Source organism: Silurus aristotelis (assembly GCF_946808225.1).
Source record: "Silurus aristotelis genome assembly, chromosome: 6".
Lineage (NCBI taxonomy): Eukaryota > Metazoa > Chordata > Actinopteri > Siluriformes > Siluridae > Silurus > Silurus aristotelis.
Genome location: NC_139579.1, coordinates 10,772,140 through 10,790,826, shown reverse-complemented (window position 1 = coordinate 10,790,826; position 18,687 = coordinate 10,772,140). Strand labels below are relative to the sequence as shown.

The window sequence follows — 18,687 nt, the reverse complement described above, 5'->3', positions numbered from 1 at the left end:
GAGTCTGTGATCGTTCTGTTATTTTTTTGTAGGACTCGATTTTTCTGGAGGAGACGGAATTAATTACCCACGCAAGTTCGACTCCGCTCCCGGTCCGTATTTCAGCCGTCGTTATACGCTTTTGATCGCTTTGTAACAATCAAAATCATTAGTCCTCTGTTACTTTCCCTCCCGCAGGAGCATGGAGAACTCCTACAGAAGAGTGGGGTACTGAGGACTGGACTGAGGATGTAAGAAATGCTCATTAAAATTAAGGAGGGGGAAAATATTTCATTTGGTGAAGTTAAACACGTCAACGTTTGCGTTTTCAGTTGTCCGAAACAAAGATTTTCACTGCGTCCAGCGTGGTGTCCATGCCCGTGCCTCAAGAAAATGTTACCATAACAGCTGGACAGAGGTGAGTTTTTTTTTTTTTTTTTTTTTTTTTCTTTCTTTTCTTTTCTTTTTACTTTCACGCATCGCTTTCAGCTGATTTTAGCACAGCGTGACTGAATATAGAAACCAGGCAATTTATTAATTTGTGTATATATTTTTCCATCCAGAGATTTAGGTTTTAAATTTGATTTTTAATTTAAGATATCCGACACATCTGATAAAATCTGATAAAGTAAAAAAAAAATTTTATTACAAGCTGATCAGAAGTAATGAATGTCCTATATTTATTATTATTATATATATTTTTTTTTACTTAACTAAATTATCCTTTTTTCCCTGTTCTGCTGCAGTTTGAGTACACTGACATTTATTAAAAAAATGTACATTATCTTGAAAACATTGTAATCTGATTTACTAAATGAATACAAAAAAGGTGTATAGATGCAGTTTGCTGCACCTCAGGTGTAACCACCACATTTAATAAATCAATAAATTAGGGGTCACCAACCTTTTTGAAACTGAGGGCTACTTCTTGGGTACCGATTAATGTGAGGGGCTACCTGTTTGATACACAGTTTTCAGTTTGATCTGAAATAACAAATTTGCTCAATTTACCTTTTATTATGTTATTATTAATAATGAATGATATTCATCTATGTGAAGACACTGATCATGTTAAAGATTTCTCATAATAATTATCAACAATGATTTAACAAAGTAAGAAAAAAAAAACAATTATTTTTAGAAAAGGCCCGCGGGCTACTCATGTGGTCCTTGCGAGCGACCTGGTGCCCTCCAGGCACCATGTTGGTGACCCCTGCAATAAATGGTATAAAGTGCTTGTATTTCCTGTTTACAGCAGAGGTGATTGAGTATCTGTTGTATAATACAGCCTGTTGGTGTATTTGTTATTAAGTGGGACATATCCGGACCCTGATAGGCTGCAGCTGTAGGAGTTTCTAGACACAAAAATATGAAGAGAATAAGCAGAAATACATTTGGAGAACTGCAACAGATTATTATATTTTAACATTTGTGTGTTCAACAGGATTGATTTAGCAGTGCTACTGGGAAAAACTCCACCCTCCTCCTCTTCTGAGAAGGAGTCTGTTCCACTAGATGCCCCTCAGCCCCAATCTCTCTCCCAGTCTCTGGTTTTTAGCAACTCCAAGCAATCGGTCTCGATCCCTCAGCCTGCCTCCAGCACCTCATATAATCAGCACAGCATGGTGAGATCCAGGGATCAATAAAGCTTAGTGTGATGTATAAGAGCCAGATTCAGTGCTGGTATCGAAAACATTCACATACTTTTTTAAAAAATTTTTATAAAAACAATGACCATGTATTTTGAACTCTAGGTGAGCATGCTCAGTAAGGGTTTTGGTGAAGTGGGAGACTCCAAAGGCACCAGTGGAAACTCCACCAGTGGCTCTCAATTCCTGGAGCAGTTTAAGACCGCACAGGCTCTGGCTCAACTGGCAGCGCAGCATTCGCAGGGTGGCCCATCCAGCACAGGCCCCTCCAGCTGGGAGTCCAGTCCTGCTCCCCTTGCACAGTATGGTAGGATAGCATGCTTTTAATACCACTGGTGGAATGGACCAGTAGCTTCAGTGTCGTTAGTTTAATGCCGGGAAAAACACCACAATGTAATGGTCTTTACAGAAATGTTGGTTTAGGAGACGTGATGCTTTTTTAGAGTTTAAAGAAATTCTGTTTTTATAGTGTGTGTGGCCAGGAGTTGGGGCATGTTTGTGTTCATGTTCATAATCCTTTCTTGCATGGTTTACATACTTTGGCTTGATTTAAGGCCATTTTGAAGGAAAATGCACAGTAAAAGACAAACATTACATGTAAATTGTTTGTTTTTGGCAACATTTTTTTTTGTGTTTTGAAGCTTTTGAAAGCGATGTGATTTTGCACTAGGGTTAAAGGGGCGATTGAGGGGTCACCAAGACGAGGATGGGTTCCATCTGGTGGTGTTTTTCCACCATTAAACTAATGACACCGATGCGAGTGGTATATTCCATGGAGTAATCCAAACTGTAGTGAGACTGAAAATGTCTTGTTCATAATCCTGCTTCTTTTTGTCCTACTCATCGTTGTAGACATGAAGACTCAGACAGATGCAGCAGGGCACAGTCCCTTTACCAAGCGGCAGCCGTACCAGCCCACCACCTCCTCTGCGGCCTCCATGATGGACGTTTTTCTGCAGGAGAAAGGTCCCACCCCCTCCACTGCTTCTTCTATGCCCACCCATTCCAATTCTTTGGCCCAAACAGTCTCTGCTCCGAAACCTTCAGGCTCTGCAGTTAGCCAGCAGCAAATACCTTCAGGTTCGTCAGAGCCTCAGGCCTCCAGTCCTCTGCCCTTACAGCAGCATAAACTCAAGCATCAAAAAAAGAGAACCTCGATCAGCACCAAGGCAAGTATTTCTATTGTATGATGAGAATTCCACCTTCTTTTGCACTAGACTGTGGGAAATGCTCCATTAGATGCCCCTCAGCCTCCATTTCTTTGTCTTCATTTTTTTTAGCAACTCTAAGCAGTTGTTCTCTTTCAGCTTTTTATAAACTCTTATTTTTGAATTAACAACAATATTAATGTCTTTATTGGCACTTAATCGAGGAAAGGTTGCTGAAAAGCCAACTAATGGATTTTCTGTGTAGATGTTTTTCTGCGTTGCCGGGTGTTCAATATAACCTCACGATCGTTAGTGTGAACTTGCAGTTCTACAAATGATAAATTCATATGTAGTAGCGGATCATCTGGGGGTCGTTGAATGTCCAGTCATTATAAATCAATCACTGTTGATGTTATCAATAGTTCGCTGATGGAGACTTGAGTGAACAATACAGTGGAACCCCGTTGTACGAGCATAAATCGTTCTTGAAAATTGCTCGTGTGTCCATTTGCTCGTATGTTCGAACAAATTTTCCCCATAGGAATTAATGTTAAATCCGTTTAATCCGTTCCGAGATCTCTTATTTCTGCTCTTAAAAAGTATTTGTAGCCTGTTTTTAAAAACAAATACACCGCAAATTACCGTAATGTAAACATAATTTAACACTTACTCATGTGATAGTGGTTGATTGCGAGTGTGAGGCGCACAAAGCGCTCATAACCTTCTCGGTTTCCATGGTAATTCTATTCAATTTTGTTTTTACAGCACCATCACTGATATTCTTGGGAGACATTTTTCAAGATTTCTAGTGAAATGAAAATATAAAACTAAAAAAAGTTACTGTGGGAAAGCGTATGAATACGGGAGCCACTTTTATTTTATTTTTATTTTTTTTGTGTCTGTCTGCTTAGTGCCCCACGCAGCACGTCTCTGGTGCACGCACACACGCACGCGCACACACACACACACACGCACGCGCTCTCCTCCTTAAATGCACCCTCCGATCACTGGAAAAGAGAGAACAATCATTAGGTCACATTAACTTCAGGTGAGGCAATCCCCTGCCTGTCTGCTCCCGGACCCACCCTCCATTCACAAACCGCCGCTCGGCCACGCCCCCGCTGCCACAGTTAAGTTTTTGCTGCACTGAACAACTGGAGTGACCGAGTGATACGTCATCAACTAAGCAACTGATGCGACCCTCCGCCTAAAACGGGGAACCGGCAGCATGGGTTTGCACGTGCCGTCGAAATTTGCTCGTGAAACAGGGTAAAATTTTGCGAGCGAGTTTGCTCGTACTATAGGTTGCTCGTACAACAGGGTTTTATTGTACCATGACTTATACTGTGTGTGTGTGTGTGTGTGTGTGTGTGTATATATATATATATATATATATATATATATATACACACACACACACACACACACACACACACACACACACACACACACACACACACACAGTGAGGAAAATAAGTATTTGAACACCCTGCTATTTTGCAAGTTCTCCCACTTAGAAATCATGGAGGGGTCTGAAATTGTCATTGTAGGTGCATGTCCACTGTGAGAGACATAATCTAAAAAAAAAATCCAGAAATCACAATATGATTTTTATAACTATTTATTTGTATGATACAGCTGCAAATAAGTATTTGAACACCTGAGAAAGTCAATGTTAATATTTGGTACAGGAGCCTTTGTTTGCAATTACAGAGGTCAAACATTTCCTGTAGTTTTTCACCAGGTTTGCACACACTGCAGGAGGGATTTTGGCCCACTCCTCCACACAGATCTTCTCTAGATCAGTCAGGTTTCTGGCCTGTCGCTGAGAAACACGGAGTTTGAGCTCCCTCCAAAGATTCTCTATTGGGTTTAGGTCTGGAGACTGGCTAGGCCACGCCAGAACCTTGATATGCTTCTTACAGAGCCACTCCTTGGTTATCCTGGCTGTGTGCTTCGGGTCATTGTCATGTTGGAAGACCCAGCCTCGACCCATCTTCATGCTCTAACTGAGGGAAGGAGGTTGTTCCCCAAAATCTCGCAATACATGGCCCCGGTCATCCTCTCCTTACGGTGCAGTCGCCCTGTCCCATGTGCAGAAAAACACCCCCAAAGCATGATGCTACCACCCCCATGCTTCACAGTAGGGATGGTGTTCTTGGGATGGTACTCATCATTCTTCTTCCTCCAAACACGTTTATTGGAATTATGACCCAAAAGTTTTATTTTGGTCTCATCTGACCACATGACTTTCTCCCATGACTCCTCTGGATCATCCAAATGGTCATTGGCAAACTTAAGATGTGCCTGGACATGTGCTGGTTTAAGCAGGGGAACCTTCCGTGCCATGCATGATTTCAAACCATGACGTCTTAGTGTATTACCAACAGTAACCTTGGAAACGGTGGTCCCAGCTCTTTTCAGGTCATTGACCAGCTCCTCCCGTGTAGTTCTGGGCTGATTTCTCACCTTCCTTAGGATCATTGAGACCCCACGAGGTGAGATCTTGCATGGAGCCCCAGTCCGAGGTAGATTGACAGTCATGTTTAGCGTCTTCTATTTTCTAATGATTGCTCCAACAGTGGACCTTTTTTTCACCAAGCTGCTTGGCAATTTCCCCGTAGCCCTTTCCAGCCTTGTGGAGGTGTACAATTTTGTCTCTAGTGTCTTTGGACAGCTCTTTGGTCTTGGCCATGTTAGTAGTTGGATTCTTACCGATTGTATGGGGTGGACAGGTGTCTTTATGCAGCCAACGACCTCAAACAGGTGCATCTAATTTAGGATAATAAATGTAGTGGAGGTGGACATTTTAAAGGCAGACTAACAGGTCTTTGAGGGTCAGAATTCTAGCTGATACACAGGTGTTCAAATACTTATTTGCAGCTGTATCATACAAATATAGTTAAAAAATCATATATTGTGATTTCTGGATTTTTTTTTTTAGATTGTCTCTTACAGTGAACATGCACCTACGACGACAATTTCAGACCCCTCCATGATTTCTAAGTGGGAGAACTTGCAAAATAGCAGGGTGTTCAAATACTTATTTTCCTCACTGTATGTGTATGTGTATATATATATATATATATATATATTAGGGATGGGGGAATTAACGCGTTAATCTTTGCGATTAATTTGAGATGTTTAAAGCGTAAAAAAAAAATAACGCAATTGACGCAGCACTTTTTTTTTTTTTTTTTTGCTCGTTTCCATGACTTCCTATTGCTTATTGTGAATGTGCCGAACAGTCACCCTGTCATGATGGAGATGAACAAAGATGGAGTTTTAGGAGGAATGTTTACATTTAAAAAGTTGCCTGATGGCCTGTTTGATTAAACAAAGATGGTGTGTACGATTTGCAAAGCTGAATTCAAATATTATAGAAGCAATTTGTCTTTAATCTACCATTTAAAAGCAAAGCACCCAGGTGCTAGCAACATAACTAGCGAGGCTACAGGAGCGCCTCGCCAATCCACGTTACTAGAGTGCTACAGTAATCGTGGCAGGCCATTGACCAAACCTGTAACTGATAAATTAACCGATGCTTTAGCTAAATGGATAGCTAGAAACTGCCGCCCAGTTAGCACTGTGGAAGACGAGGGACTGAGAGAAATCATGCAAATTGCATCGGGAGACACGTCTTACAATCTACCCTCGAGAAGAACGATTATGTCGAGAATACACAGTTTGTATGACAGCGAGAGGGCGTGAAGGATGGACATATTAGAGAAAGCAAAATATGTCGCTCTCACAGGAGATCACTGGACATCGGTGAGCAATGACAACTACTTGGGTGTCACAGCGCACTTCATAGATGAAGAGTGGCGATTGCGTTCGTTTGCCCTTACTGTGAGTCAGACCACAGAGCGCCACTTTGCAGAGGCATGCGCTGAACATTTTTTGGATGCGCATGCGCACAGCTACTTTGTGGTTCTGTGGAGAGTCTGTTTACGGTTCAAATGTCATTAAAATGTTATGTCATTAAAAACTTTGTGTTTAATTTAATTAGGTGATTCTACATGTAAATATTGATAACAAGCTTGGGGGAAAACACAATTAATTGCAATTAATTACAGAAAATGTGCAATTAATTAGTTAAATTTTTTTTATCGATTCCCAGCCCTAATATATATATATATATATAATAATATAATGTACTACTACTATACTGCAGCACTCAATCAGGTCTGTATGGTCGAGTGGCCAGACGGAAGCCACTCCTCTGTAAAAGGCACCTGACAGCCCACCTGGACTTTTTGGCCTGAATGCCAAGCATCATGTCTGGAGGAAACCAGGCACCACCCATCACCTTGCCAATACCATCCCTACAGTGAAGCATGGTGGTGGTGGCATGGTGGCATAAATCATGCTGTGGGGATGTTTTTCAGCAGCAGGAACAGAGACTGGTCAAGATCAAAATAAATGCAGCAATGTACAGAGACACCCTTTATGAATACCTGCTCCAGAGCGCTCTGGACCTCAGACTGTGAAAATGATAATGAAACTCATTATCATTCTCACTCATTTATTTATTGAATCTCGCCCAGTATCACGATGAGACTTTTTGTTTTCAGAAAAGCTGCTTGAAATTTTTCATGAACTAAATGTATGTATTTATCGCCAGTCTAAAAAACATGCTCCACCAGCTGCTCTACACTGCCACTGCCGAAGGACTTTTAAAAATGCACTCTATATAAATGCAAATATGAAAATCCATTTAAAATAAAAGTAAACACAATGTATGGCATTTTCTTTGTTTCGGTTTGAAATGATCCCAAACTTTGGAAACTTTTTGTCGTTTCTTTGGACCAAATCTTCTCTTCACACTGTTTTCCTCCATTTTATTTATTTTTTATTCTGCAGCGTCTTCAGTGTTAATTATTCAGAGCAGTACAAAGTTTAGTCGGGACAATTGAGCAATTATTACAGCCCTATTTTAAACATTTCTTTTACATTGTCTTTATGGGATCTTGTTTGTAGATTTTTTTTGAGGACAATAAATAATTAAATCCCTTTAGGAATTAGGCTGTAACCTGTTTTTTTTTTTTTTCCCCTTTTTCTCCATCCTTGTTTGATAGATCCCTGCATTAGCAGTGGAGATGCCAGGTTCAGCAGACATACCCGGACTCAACCTGCAGTTTGGAGCGTTACAGTTTGGCTCCGAGCCGGTCCTGCCGGAGTACGACACCACAGCGGTAGCCACCACAACACCAGGCAGTGCGACTCAGAACAGCCTCTACACCAGTGCCAACAGGTTTTATTGTCTCTCCACTATATACACCTCTCGTGTTAGTTTAGTTTCCATTAAGTGCACACGTATACTGTGAGATGAATGACAATTACTGCAAGACTATAAAGTGCAGTAGCTGTGGAAAACCATTCAGAGCCAGAATAGGCCCCGAAGGTAGTGGGATGATGTTCAGAAGGTAGCATGAGGATCAGAGGGTAGTAGGATGATGATTAGTATGACCGTAGGATGACCTGCAGAAGGATGATGTGCTTGTTGATTGAAAGATAGTTTGAAAGTTTGACCTGCCTAACAATTAAATTCCAATTCTGTATTAGTGAACAGGCTCCTGCTCTGCCCAGTGCCATTCAGATGGACCTGTATGAGCAGAGAGCGAGCCAGACCAGGCGCTACCCGCCCTCCGTTTCCTCGTCTCCACAGAAAGACTTGCAGCCCAAGGTGAGAACCTGCTTAATTCTCTATTCAGTATACACTTTCAAGATTACCATATTTAATTTAGAACTGGATAAACATTTTGCTATATACGTTTAAGATAATGTGCTTTTACACCAGATGCCATTTCGTGTGTGTGGATAAAGATGAGTGACCTGTCTATAAAGTATAATGTATATCGGTATTTATTTTAAATAATTAATATCCCTGCTTGTGATTTTGTTCACGTGTACAGAATGGGTTCAGTTCAATACCGACAACGCAGTCTTTAGAAGGTAAGCGCCTCTGCTGCTCTGTATATCATTTAATACGAAAGTTATCAATGGATTTAAAATTATATATATTTATTGCCATCATTTTATACCAGTATGGACAGAACATGCATCATCAATACTAATGAATTCACATCAGATAAAACTGTTACTTTCTGCTAAAGAAAATCATCATCAGGGTGGTATATTGTAACTTCTTTAGGTATTAGATGTTTCGATCACCTGTACATAATGTAAAGGTGTAAACATGTTCCAGTGTGTCCTACAATTTGTAATCGATTCACCATTTTTGGAGTAGATCTGGGCCACATAACATTTGGTAATTTTTTTTAAAGTATGCTAGAGGAGATCTTAAGGGATTACATTCTTGCTCAAGCCAGATAATGCAATCAAGGGTCTCAATAGTTCTGGAACTGACTGCATGTCATCCGATTGTGTATTTTAAACCCTCGCCTGATTTGTCCGCCAGCTGCAGCCGGCTCTGCAGTGTCTGTGAAGACAGCATCTGACTCGAACGTTCCTCCCACTGTGTCCAACATGGCCTCGCTATCAGACCCGCCCCAAGGCCCCGTCTCTCTCCTGACAACATCCAGTCAGACACAGCTTGCCCCTCTGGGACACGAAGACCCCTCCTCTATTACGATTGCTCCTCCACAACACAAGTGAGTGTGAAACCATTTGTATTGTATTGAATGTGCCAAGGGCTGAATTAAAAAAAAAAACTTTTCTCTTTATCGCTCAGTGCCCTTTCCCCACCACAGAACAGCATGGCTTCCTCCACAGTGCGCACCTCCAGCACAAGCTTATTGGTAAGGTGGCCGTTTTTATTTCGGAACTTCTGATGTAAAGGTTCTGGTGTAATTGTGTAATCTTTTGTATTATTTTGACATTTTTATTAATTGTGCAGCTGTCAAATGTTGTCGGATTATTCCATCGATTACTCGTTTAATCAGATAAGAAATATTTTTTTTTAATTATAGAGCGACTGAATATACAAGAGAATATAAAACGGGTCTCTTAAAATGAACAAGTAATTTTCTAAAAGGGAAACAAATTAACATTTGCTGAAATTTTACCGGAGAATGTTTAATTGCCATATTACATCGAAGCACAAATATATAAATAATTTTTTTTATTTCAAAATAATTTAAAGTGTTTTTGTTTGAAATGATCCCAAACTTTGGAAACTTTGTCATTTTCTTTGGTCTGAATTTATTTAACTGAGCAGTTGGTTAGAATGTTTTAGTACAAAAATGAAAATTGGTCCCGTTTTTAGCACATCGTGAAAAATAAGACACCCATTTAAAATGAAGCAAAAAATTACATTCCAAAACTTGCATCAAAAATGCATTAAAAAAAAGCACAACAGCACGTGGTGTCAGTGATTAGCCTCTAGAGGTCGCTCTTGTGCTGTATAATGCACCCTGGAAAAACTGTCGACCAACTCACTGTACCAGTTTATATAGACACATGGAAAGGTTTTTTTTTTTTTTTTTTGTTACATCTGGACTTTTCTATCCAATTTAAGTAGTTTAGTTGCTTTTTATTTATTCTCCTGCTCACAGTGGCCCAGAGTATTGACTTTTGTCCTCTTCCCCAACAGCATCCGAACATGGATGGAGACTCAAGCCTGCACTCGTCTTCCTTCTCAGTCTCTGCAGTCGCCCCCTCTGCCATGCCCCCTCCCTTAACAGTTTCTTCCTCCTCAGCCCCTGTCTCTCATAGTGTTCCTGTTCCTCCCTCATCTTCCACAGTCAGTGCTGCTTCTGCCCAAGCCAGTCTAATGCCAGTCAGTAGTCTGGCTATGGGGCTGAACAGTGGAGTTGCCTCCATGGTCCCCCAAATTGCTGCTGCTTCATCAGCAGCGGCCTCGGCTTCAGCTGTGCCATCAGCAGCTTCATCTCGCAGCACTGCTGCTTCAGGTAAAGGTTTAACAGAAATTTGTAAACTCACTATAAACGATCTTAAATACTAATCCTGCATCTTATAATTTAAAAGGGAAAGCGCCCCCGAATCTGCCTCCAGGAGTGCCTCCTCTCCTGCCCAATCCTTATATCATGGCTCCTGGCCTGCTCCACGCATACCCGGTGAGGACTTTGTACTAAACAAACCAAATTTTCTTTCTTCATTAATGATTATCGGTTTTATCTGTATTTAAAAGTGTAACATAAATATTCCTCTGTCTGGTCAAGCCCCAGGTGTATGGCTACGATGATCTGCAGATGCTCCAGACGCGAATACCACTGGTAAGTGCAACCGTGTGCTTTTCAGTAAGCATTCTTTTTTTTTAACAATGAGTGACTAAAGTCATTTAAAGGCAATGAGTCTCTCTGGGCATGTGGACGGCCAGCATGAGATACTGCTTCAACAGTGGGTAGAGTATGTAACCAAGTGGAAGCTTTAGGTTCTTTTTACAGCCAAACAGCAGATGCTGCTTAAGCCTGCATCTGCAGGAGATCACCAGGCTGGCAGTGACCTGACGGTTAAACCTGGGAGGCTTTAAACAGCATAAATCAGTGTTTCCTGTGTTCATATTCTAGATTTGGTTTTGCTCAGACAAAACATCGCTACAAAGCAACTAAAGCAAAATAATTGTTGGTTTGGTGAATAGATGTAACTTTTTAAGCTTCATATGTCGTCGTCTTCTCTTTTATTTGTAGGATTACTACAGCATTCCATTTGCTACCCCAACAACAGCACTCACAGGAAGAGATGGCGGTTTGACCAGCAACCCTTATTCTGGTGGGACTCGTTCACCAATATACATTAACACACAATGCTTTGACACCAAATGTATAACTTGGGACTACTGCAACATGTGAATTATGTACTGTGTGTATACATGTACATATGAAGGATCAAACATGATTTACTAGACGCCAAGTCCAAGCCAAACATCTCTGTCCCAAAAAACTTTAACTTTAATGTTAAACACAATGTCTTTCAAAAACCCATAATTGTTGGCATTCGGTCATACAGAATAGACAATTATTAAATAATCAAGACGATCCAAAAGTTAACTGTCAGTAGTAAAAAATCTATTGTAGTAATAAAAATATTTTTTTTTACGAGAAGGAAGTCTTTTTTTTTTTTTTTTTCTCTTCGATAATACATTCTTTGCAGTGTGAGAGTAAAGACAAAATTACAAGCTTATCATATGAATCCATAGGACACCGGGCACTGGAACCCCGGTTGAAGTACTGGGGATGTCTGAGACGTAAAGCACGTCGGGGTTTAACTCCTTAAGGGTTGATTTCTTTGATCATCCGTATTCTCTTGAGAAACTTCTCCTCTTCGAATATTTCAGACACACTTTTTTTTATATAAATAGCTGCAGTGTCTGTTCACTAATTATAAATCTGTACTGATGCTCCAAATACCAAAGTATTTCTTTAGTGCTAAATCATAATCATTAGTAGGATTTAACCAAATCATCCAATTTATTTTTTTTTTGTATAAATATTACCGCTTTCATCTCGTAGCGCTGCAACTTTTATTCTCGCAATTAAAAATGTTTTTTTCTCAAAATCTTCTTCTTCTTCTTTCGGCTGCTCCCATTAGGGGTCGCCACAGCGGATCATCCGTCTCCATACCACCCTGTCCTCTATATCTGCCTCTTTTACACCAACTACCTGCATGTCTTCCCTCACCACATCCATGAACCTCCTCCTTGGCCTTCCTCTTTTCCTCCTACCTGGTGGCTCCATCTTCAGCATTCTTCTACCAATATAATTCATGTCCCTTCTCTGCACATGTCCAAACCATCTCAATCTCGCCTCCCTCACCTTGTCACCACAACATCCTACATGTGCTGTCCCTCTAATAAACTCATTTCTAATCTTGTCCATCCTCGTCACTCCCAACGAAAACCTCAACATCTTCAGCTCTGCTACCTCCAGCTCCACCTCCTGTTTTTTACTCAATGCCACTGTCTCTAATCCATACAACATCGCAGGTCTCACCACAGTCCTATAAACTTTCCCTTTCATTCTTGCAGATACTCTTCTATCACAAATCACTCCTGTCACACTTCTCCACCCACTCCACCCTGCACTCTTTTCTTTACTTCCCTAACACACTCTCCATTACTTTGCACTGTTGACCCCAGGTACCTGAACTCCTCCACCTTCTCCACCTCTTCTCCCTGCAACCGCATCACTCCACTGCCCTCCCTCTCATTCACACACATGTACTCTGTCTTACTCCTACTGACTTTCATTCCCCTTCTCTCCAGCGCATATCTCCACCTCTCCAGGCTCTTCTCCACCTGCTCTCTACTCTCACCACAAATCACAATATCATCTGCAAACATCATAGTCCAGGGAGACTCCTGTCTGACCTCGTCCGTCAACCTGTCCATCACCACTGCAAACAGGAAAGGGCTCATGGCCGATCCTTGATGCAGTCCAACCTTCACCCTGAACCAGTCTGTCGTACCTACTGCACACTTCACTGCCATCACACTGTCCTCATACATGTCCTGCACCACCCTCACATACTTCTCTGACACACCTGACTTCCTCATACAATACCACAACTCCTCTCTTGGCACCCTGTCGTACGCTTTCTCTAAATCCACAAATACACAATGCAGCTCCTTCTGTCCTTCTCTATACTTCTCCATCAACGTTCTCAAAGCAAATAAGGCATCTGTGGTGCTCTTCCTCGGCATGAAACCATACTGTTGCTCACAGATGGTCACCTCTTCTCTCAGCCTGGCTTCCACTACTCTTTCCCATAACTTCATGGTGTGACTGATCAACTTAATTCCCCTGTAGTTACTGCAGGTCTGCACATCTCCCTTATGCTTAAAGATCGGTACCAGCACACTCCTTCTCCATTCCTCAGGCATCCTCTCCCCTTCCAGAATAGTAAAAAAAAAAAAAATTCTGGTAACCGTAGTTCTTATTTTTTTTACTTTTAACATGTCACTAAAACTGTCATACAGTAGGATTAAAAAGGCGCATAAGATTTTTTATAAAAGTATTTTATACTCCAACTCTCTAGAAGAGCACAAGTGTGTTAATTTGAGACAAAATTTAGTTATTGTAGATAGATTGGGGAAATGTGTCCAATATTTTTGTCAAAATTCTACACTATTGCAAGTCTCAGTAACACGTCACAATTGTAGCACATAAGATCAGTCTTCTTAAAAATGTCATTTTGAGACGTGAAAATCGAGAGTTCTCATGGGCATTGAGGGAAATTCACGTATATTGAGATGAATAAGATGAAAGAACCTCCTTGTGTCTTTAATAAATTACTGCTTACATCCTCATTAACATTTTTCATGTCCTCTTTCGCTCCGTAGCTGGTGATCTGACTAAGTTTGCTCGTGGGGACACGTCGTCTCCTGCTCCGGCCACCACGCTGGCTCAGGCCCAGCAGAGTCAGACCCAAACTCATCACACCACGCAGCAGCCATTCCTAAACCCAGCTTTGCCCCCTGGCTACAGCTACACCAGTCTGCCCTATTACACCGGCGTTCCCGGTTTGCCCAACACTTTCCAGTATGGCCCTGCCATGTTTCCGGTGAGCTCGCACTCGACCCAGCAAAGCCTGCAGAAGATATCTTTAGTAACATACATGCATAATAACGAACGCATGTTTTTATAATCGACAACAATGTTTTTTCAGGTAGCAGCTACTTCCTCCAAACAGCACGGCGTGAACGTCGGCGTCAACGCTTCAGCCACAGCTTTCCAACAGGCCAGTGGATATGGATCTCATGGATACAGCACTGGTAAGACCCTTCGCATGCACTTCTGTGTCCTCACCCACGTGATCTCAATCCATATGCAGATCCACTTCAAGTGGCCTTTTTTTTTTTTTTTTAAACAAGTGTGTGATTGGAGAAACTGGCCACAGTGTGCTTCAGGTGTTGTGCAGTTGCTGCAGAGTCCGGTTTTTGCATTCCCTCCATTCTCGCTGGAATTTTGTGTGTTCTTGATAAGGAAATGGCTTGCGTTCATTTTTTATTAAATTTCTTCGTGTTATTGCGGTGCGTTTTCAAAATGAATGAACAGACTAAATCGGTTGATACAACTTTCGACTTGACCGTTTCAGGTGTGCATATTTATTTTTTTTTTGCAAGGGTTTGGTGCACCTTGCTAGCAGTGATGTTGGGTTGGTGAGGTCAGGGATGGGCCTGCTGGCGAGATAGGTGGTGGGACATCACATGCTTATTCATATGCTTCCTGCCTTTCACTCTCCAATTTGCCTACATTTTACCCAGGCATTGCTTTTCTTCAAGCCCACTGTCGAAGTCCTGCTCTATTCTTTTTCTTTTACTAGTAAATACGTCTCAACATCTTGCATTTTGTTGGGGTTTTTTTTTTTACTCTGTCCCTCCATTTCCTGACACCTACTGCTACATATAACCTGTTTGCTCCTAACCCTGCTTGCTGCTTCCCTTTCTTCCTGCCCGTTCTTCCTCTTCCCATGCCTTCCTTTTTCGTGCCTTGCCTGGTGTGTGTTTCTAATGCTGTGGGGCTGTGGCTGTGTGTGCCCGTTTGCAGGCTATGAGGATTTGGGCCAGGCTTCAGCAGGGAGCGGGGATTTCTGTAAGGGCGGCTATGGCAATGCTGTGGCTGCCGCTGCCGCCGCCGCTGCTGCTGCTTCTGCTCAAAACAAACCGGCCAGCTCGGTCACCGCGCCCGGAGTGGGTGAGTGCACATGCACATCTAACGCCCTCTCTCTTTTCTCTGGCTCTCTTCCTTTCTTGTTACTGTTTTCGTTTGTTTGATCACTAGCACTAACCTCACAGGGCAAACTCAAAGCCATGGCATGCCACCTCGACATTACCAGAGTTATTGCTTACAGTATACAAAAACCTCACCAGTCAGTTATCATCCTCCGCTTAATCACTTTTAGGAAGTATATTTTCTATGTTGCTAATATAGACAGAAAGTCTGCTCTTTTTTTATTTATTTTTTTTTTTCTTCCTTCCCTTGTTTCTGAATTTTGTCTTCCTGGAATTTGCAGTGAAGAACCAGGTTTCTTCATTTGGGAAAAACAATTCCATATGCAATGTTGCATTTAAATACGACGTGGTATCAAAACGTTTCTAGAGTAGTTTTGTAACGCAGCAACAGATGACAGCGCGCGGCTGCACGAACGGTCACAAGGAGCCCAAGACCTTCCTAAGTCAGTGTGCCAAAAGCCTTCCTGTGTACACCTGAAGCGTGCGTTGCCACGTCTGCTGTTCTGACCACGTGCGCACCCACAGTACTCGCCAGATTTGGCTCCTGTGGCCCTCTTTTTGATTTTGACACCACTGCAGAGATCCTGTGCAAATTAAAAACATTTGTGAAGGTTTACTTGGGTAGCGTTCCTTTATTAGTATTAGTCTGAATAAGCAACTAAGCTGCTACCTTTAGTCAGTGATTGCACGTAACAAGATGTATTTAACGCTCGTTTTATTCTCAACATATTAGTGGTGCGACGGATCACAAACTCACAGTTCGGATCACATTACGGTTTTTAAGTTGCGGATCGGCTCATATTTCAGATCAGCAAAAAAGGGGGGAGGAGCAAAGAATGCGATTTGAATGATGCCGGGAGGCTTTTCAAGTTCTTCTGCTTCTCCGCTAGCCATTTTTGTTGACTGAATAAACGCGGGACCCGTTCACGTGAACACGTGACTGCTTTGTGGATTTCGTGGATCAACTGCGATCCTTTGAACTACTACCTACACTATATTTGTGGACACCTGAGCATGAGATCATGTGCTTTTGAGCATTGTATTCCACATTCAGTGCCCATTTGGTGGTATAATAACCTTCTTTTTTCCGGGGAACATGTTCCACATAACTTTGTAGCAGGCATGTGGAGATTTGAGACACAGGATGGGAGACACAGGATGTCTCAACACAGGATGTTATCTGATGTGGGTAAGGAGGCCTGGGGTGGGCAGTCAGTGTTCATGTTCAGTAGGGTTGAGGTTCAGAGATCTATAGCAGGAGATTGGAGGACGTTGTCATGTTGGAACAGGTTTCAGTGTCCTTGTTCAAACGAAGGGGAAATTTCTTGCCACCGCATTTCAAAAACGGCCCTTTTCTCCCAGCAACTTTTGTGGTAACAGAATCGCATATTCCTGGAAATGTCAAGTGTCCCAATACTTCTGTCAGTATAGTGAATGTTTAGCGCACATCCTTAGTCTTCGCCTTGCCTCCAGCTTTCCCCCTCCCACGTAATTGAATTATATTTGCTGGATGATCTAATTGGAGTCAGTGGCACTAAGGATTTGACAGTGTTTGAATTTGCTTGCAGACGAGGGTCTGACTTGCTGACTTGTCTTTGTGCTCTATAATAGCTGGAGCAGCTGCTATGATGCACAAAACCTTGAATTCGAAGTCGTGTGTAGATGAGGTAATGAGTAATAAGCACTTAAATATTATTCACCCTCATCCCTGTATATACCCTATTTATCTACTGTTATTTATTATAAATAGATCACTTATGCACTTCTGTTTAGATGCTTACTGCATTTCATTGGCTCTGTATATAATCTAATCTCATATTCTAAAATCAGGGATTGAGTTTAACGTGTGATTTACACACCGCCAGGTTTCTAATCTTTCGGCTGTACTTGGTTGATCTCCGTGGAAGTGTGAAGCTTGGAATTGTGGGGTGTATGAAACACTTAATAATATTTTTATTGATCTAACTGAAGGTACAAGCGATTATACCTAGTGTACGAATTCGCTGAGGAACCTTTTTGTTCCGTTCGATTAGGGCTGCAGCTATCGATTATTTTAGTAATCGGGTATTAGAACCAAGATTGCATTAATAGAGTAAATGAATAAGAAGGACTTTTTCCTTATTAAAGAGTAAAAAGTCATTTTAATTGCTATATTTGCATACAAGAATATCTGCACAACTAAAACCTATTTAATGCATTTAAATGTGATATTACAATAAAATACAAATATAGAAATTAAATAAAAATACAATTGGAAACTGCTGTTTTCTTCTCGTTACTCCAGTTTTCATTCTGCAGCGTCTTCTGTGTTGTGTTGAATTGGGCAAACTTTTTGTTTAACGTGGTGGAAACAGGTTTTAATAGTGTTTACTTGTCCAGAGGGCTCCGGAGTTTATCAGGTGGTGCAGTAATAATGGTCCGTGGGGGAACACTGTGTTCAATGTGTGGTTAAAGGGACTAAACGAAGCATATTACTCAAGGAATCCTTTCAGCCCTACATTAGAATTAAAATGGTACAAATGTTTGTTTCGCAGATGCTGTGAAGTGCTGCAGTGTAGAAATGAAGAATAATAGGATAAATGGATAGATGTGTGTATATAGATTCTTTTTTCCCCCCCAGTTGCGCAAACTGTCAAGTGCAGATAAATATATAAATATATGTCCAGCAAATATAAAGGCTATGGCAGTGAGTGTTGAAGCTGTTGAAGTACACTAAGTATATACATATATAATGAAATCATTAGTGTAAGATGTGTAAGGCACCGTGTGTGTGGAGAAAGTGGTCTATATACATTTACAATATGGAATATGTACATCGTATAGACATCTGTATAGTTATATATTTTTTTATATACACATCTGTTCACTGTATATAATCAGTGTCCTAACGGTATAATTTTTTTATAGTGTGGGTTTATTTTTGTTTGTTTTTATAATGTATGCTATGTAATGTCTAAGTCAGGGATGGGCAAATTTTTTGACTCAAGGGGCAATGGGTTCTAAAATTTGACAGAGGGGCTGGGTCTCTCTCTCACACACACACATATATATACACAGTCTCTGAAAAAAGTCTTGTCGCTTGTGTACAAATTGACCTGAAGTGCCGCTGAAATCTATTTCTAATTAAGATTTTTTTTTTTTTTTTTTTTATTTATTTATTACAAGAAATGGCTCATTTTAATCCCAACAGCTTTTGTAAAAATGTTTCAGTGCAAAACGAAACTGTCAAAAAGTATTCTAATATTCACAGCTTGGT

General features: G+C 41.2%; 1 protein-coding gene across 13 annotated transcripts in view; it reads left to right on the top strand.

Annotated features, from left to right (window-relative positions):
• ubap2l (ubiquitin associated protein 2-like) overlaps window positions 1-18,687 on the top strand; it is a 50,958-nt gene that overhangs the window by 21,948 nt on the left and 10,323 nt on the right. For 4 of the 13 annotated variants that reach the window (XR_014533925.1, XM_083543228.1, XM_083543227.1 and 1 more), the window contains exons 9-26: window positions 33-92; window positions 178-230; window positions 312-397; window positions 1,424-1,604; window positions 1,734-1,935; window positions 2,481-2,797; window positions 7,855-8,030; window positions 8,342-8,462; window positions 8,692-8,731; window positions 9,198-9,390; window positions 9,471-9,537; window positions 10,332-10,650; window positions 10,727-10,815; window positions 10,921-10,974; window positions 11,389-11,470; window positions 14,040-14,260; window positions 14,366-14,471; window positions 15,247-15,393. Coding sequence is in view for 9 of the 13 variants with exons in the window: in XM_083543228.1 (XP_083399354.1) it covers window positions 33-92; window positions 178-230; window positions 312-397; window positions 1,424-1,604; window positions 1,734-1,935; window positions 2,481-2,797; window positions 7,855-8,030; window positions 8,342-8,462; window positions 8,692-8,731; window positions 9,198-9,390; window positions 9,471-9,537; window positions 10,332-10,650; window positions 10,727-10,815; window positions 10,921-10,974; window positions 11,389-11,470; window positions 14,040-14,260; window positions 14,366-14,471; window positions 15,247-15,393 (2,514 nt within the window). In the remaining 4 variants the exon portion in view is untranslated. Of the gene's footprint in view, window positions 1-32; window positions 93-177; window positions 231-311; window positions 398-1,423; window positions 1,605-1,733; window positions 1,936-2,480; window positions 2,798-7,854; window positions 8,031-8,341; window positions 8,463-8,691; window positions 8,732-9,197; window positions 9,391-9,470; window positions 9,538-10,331; window positions 10,651-10,726; window positions 10,816-10,920; window positions 10,975-11,388; window positions 11,471-14,039; window positions 14,261-14,365; window positions 14,472-15,246; window positions 16,218-16,291; window positions 17,690-18,687 lie in introns of those variants that run through there. The other 9 variants (XR_014533927.1, XM_083543225.1, XM_083543232.1 and 6 more) reach the window with 5 other exon arrangements.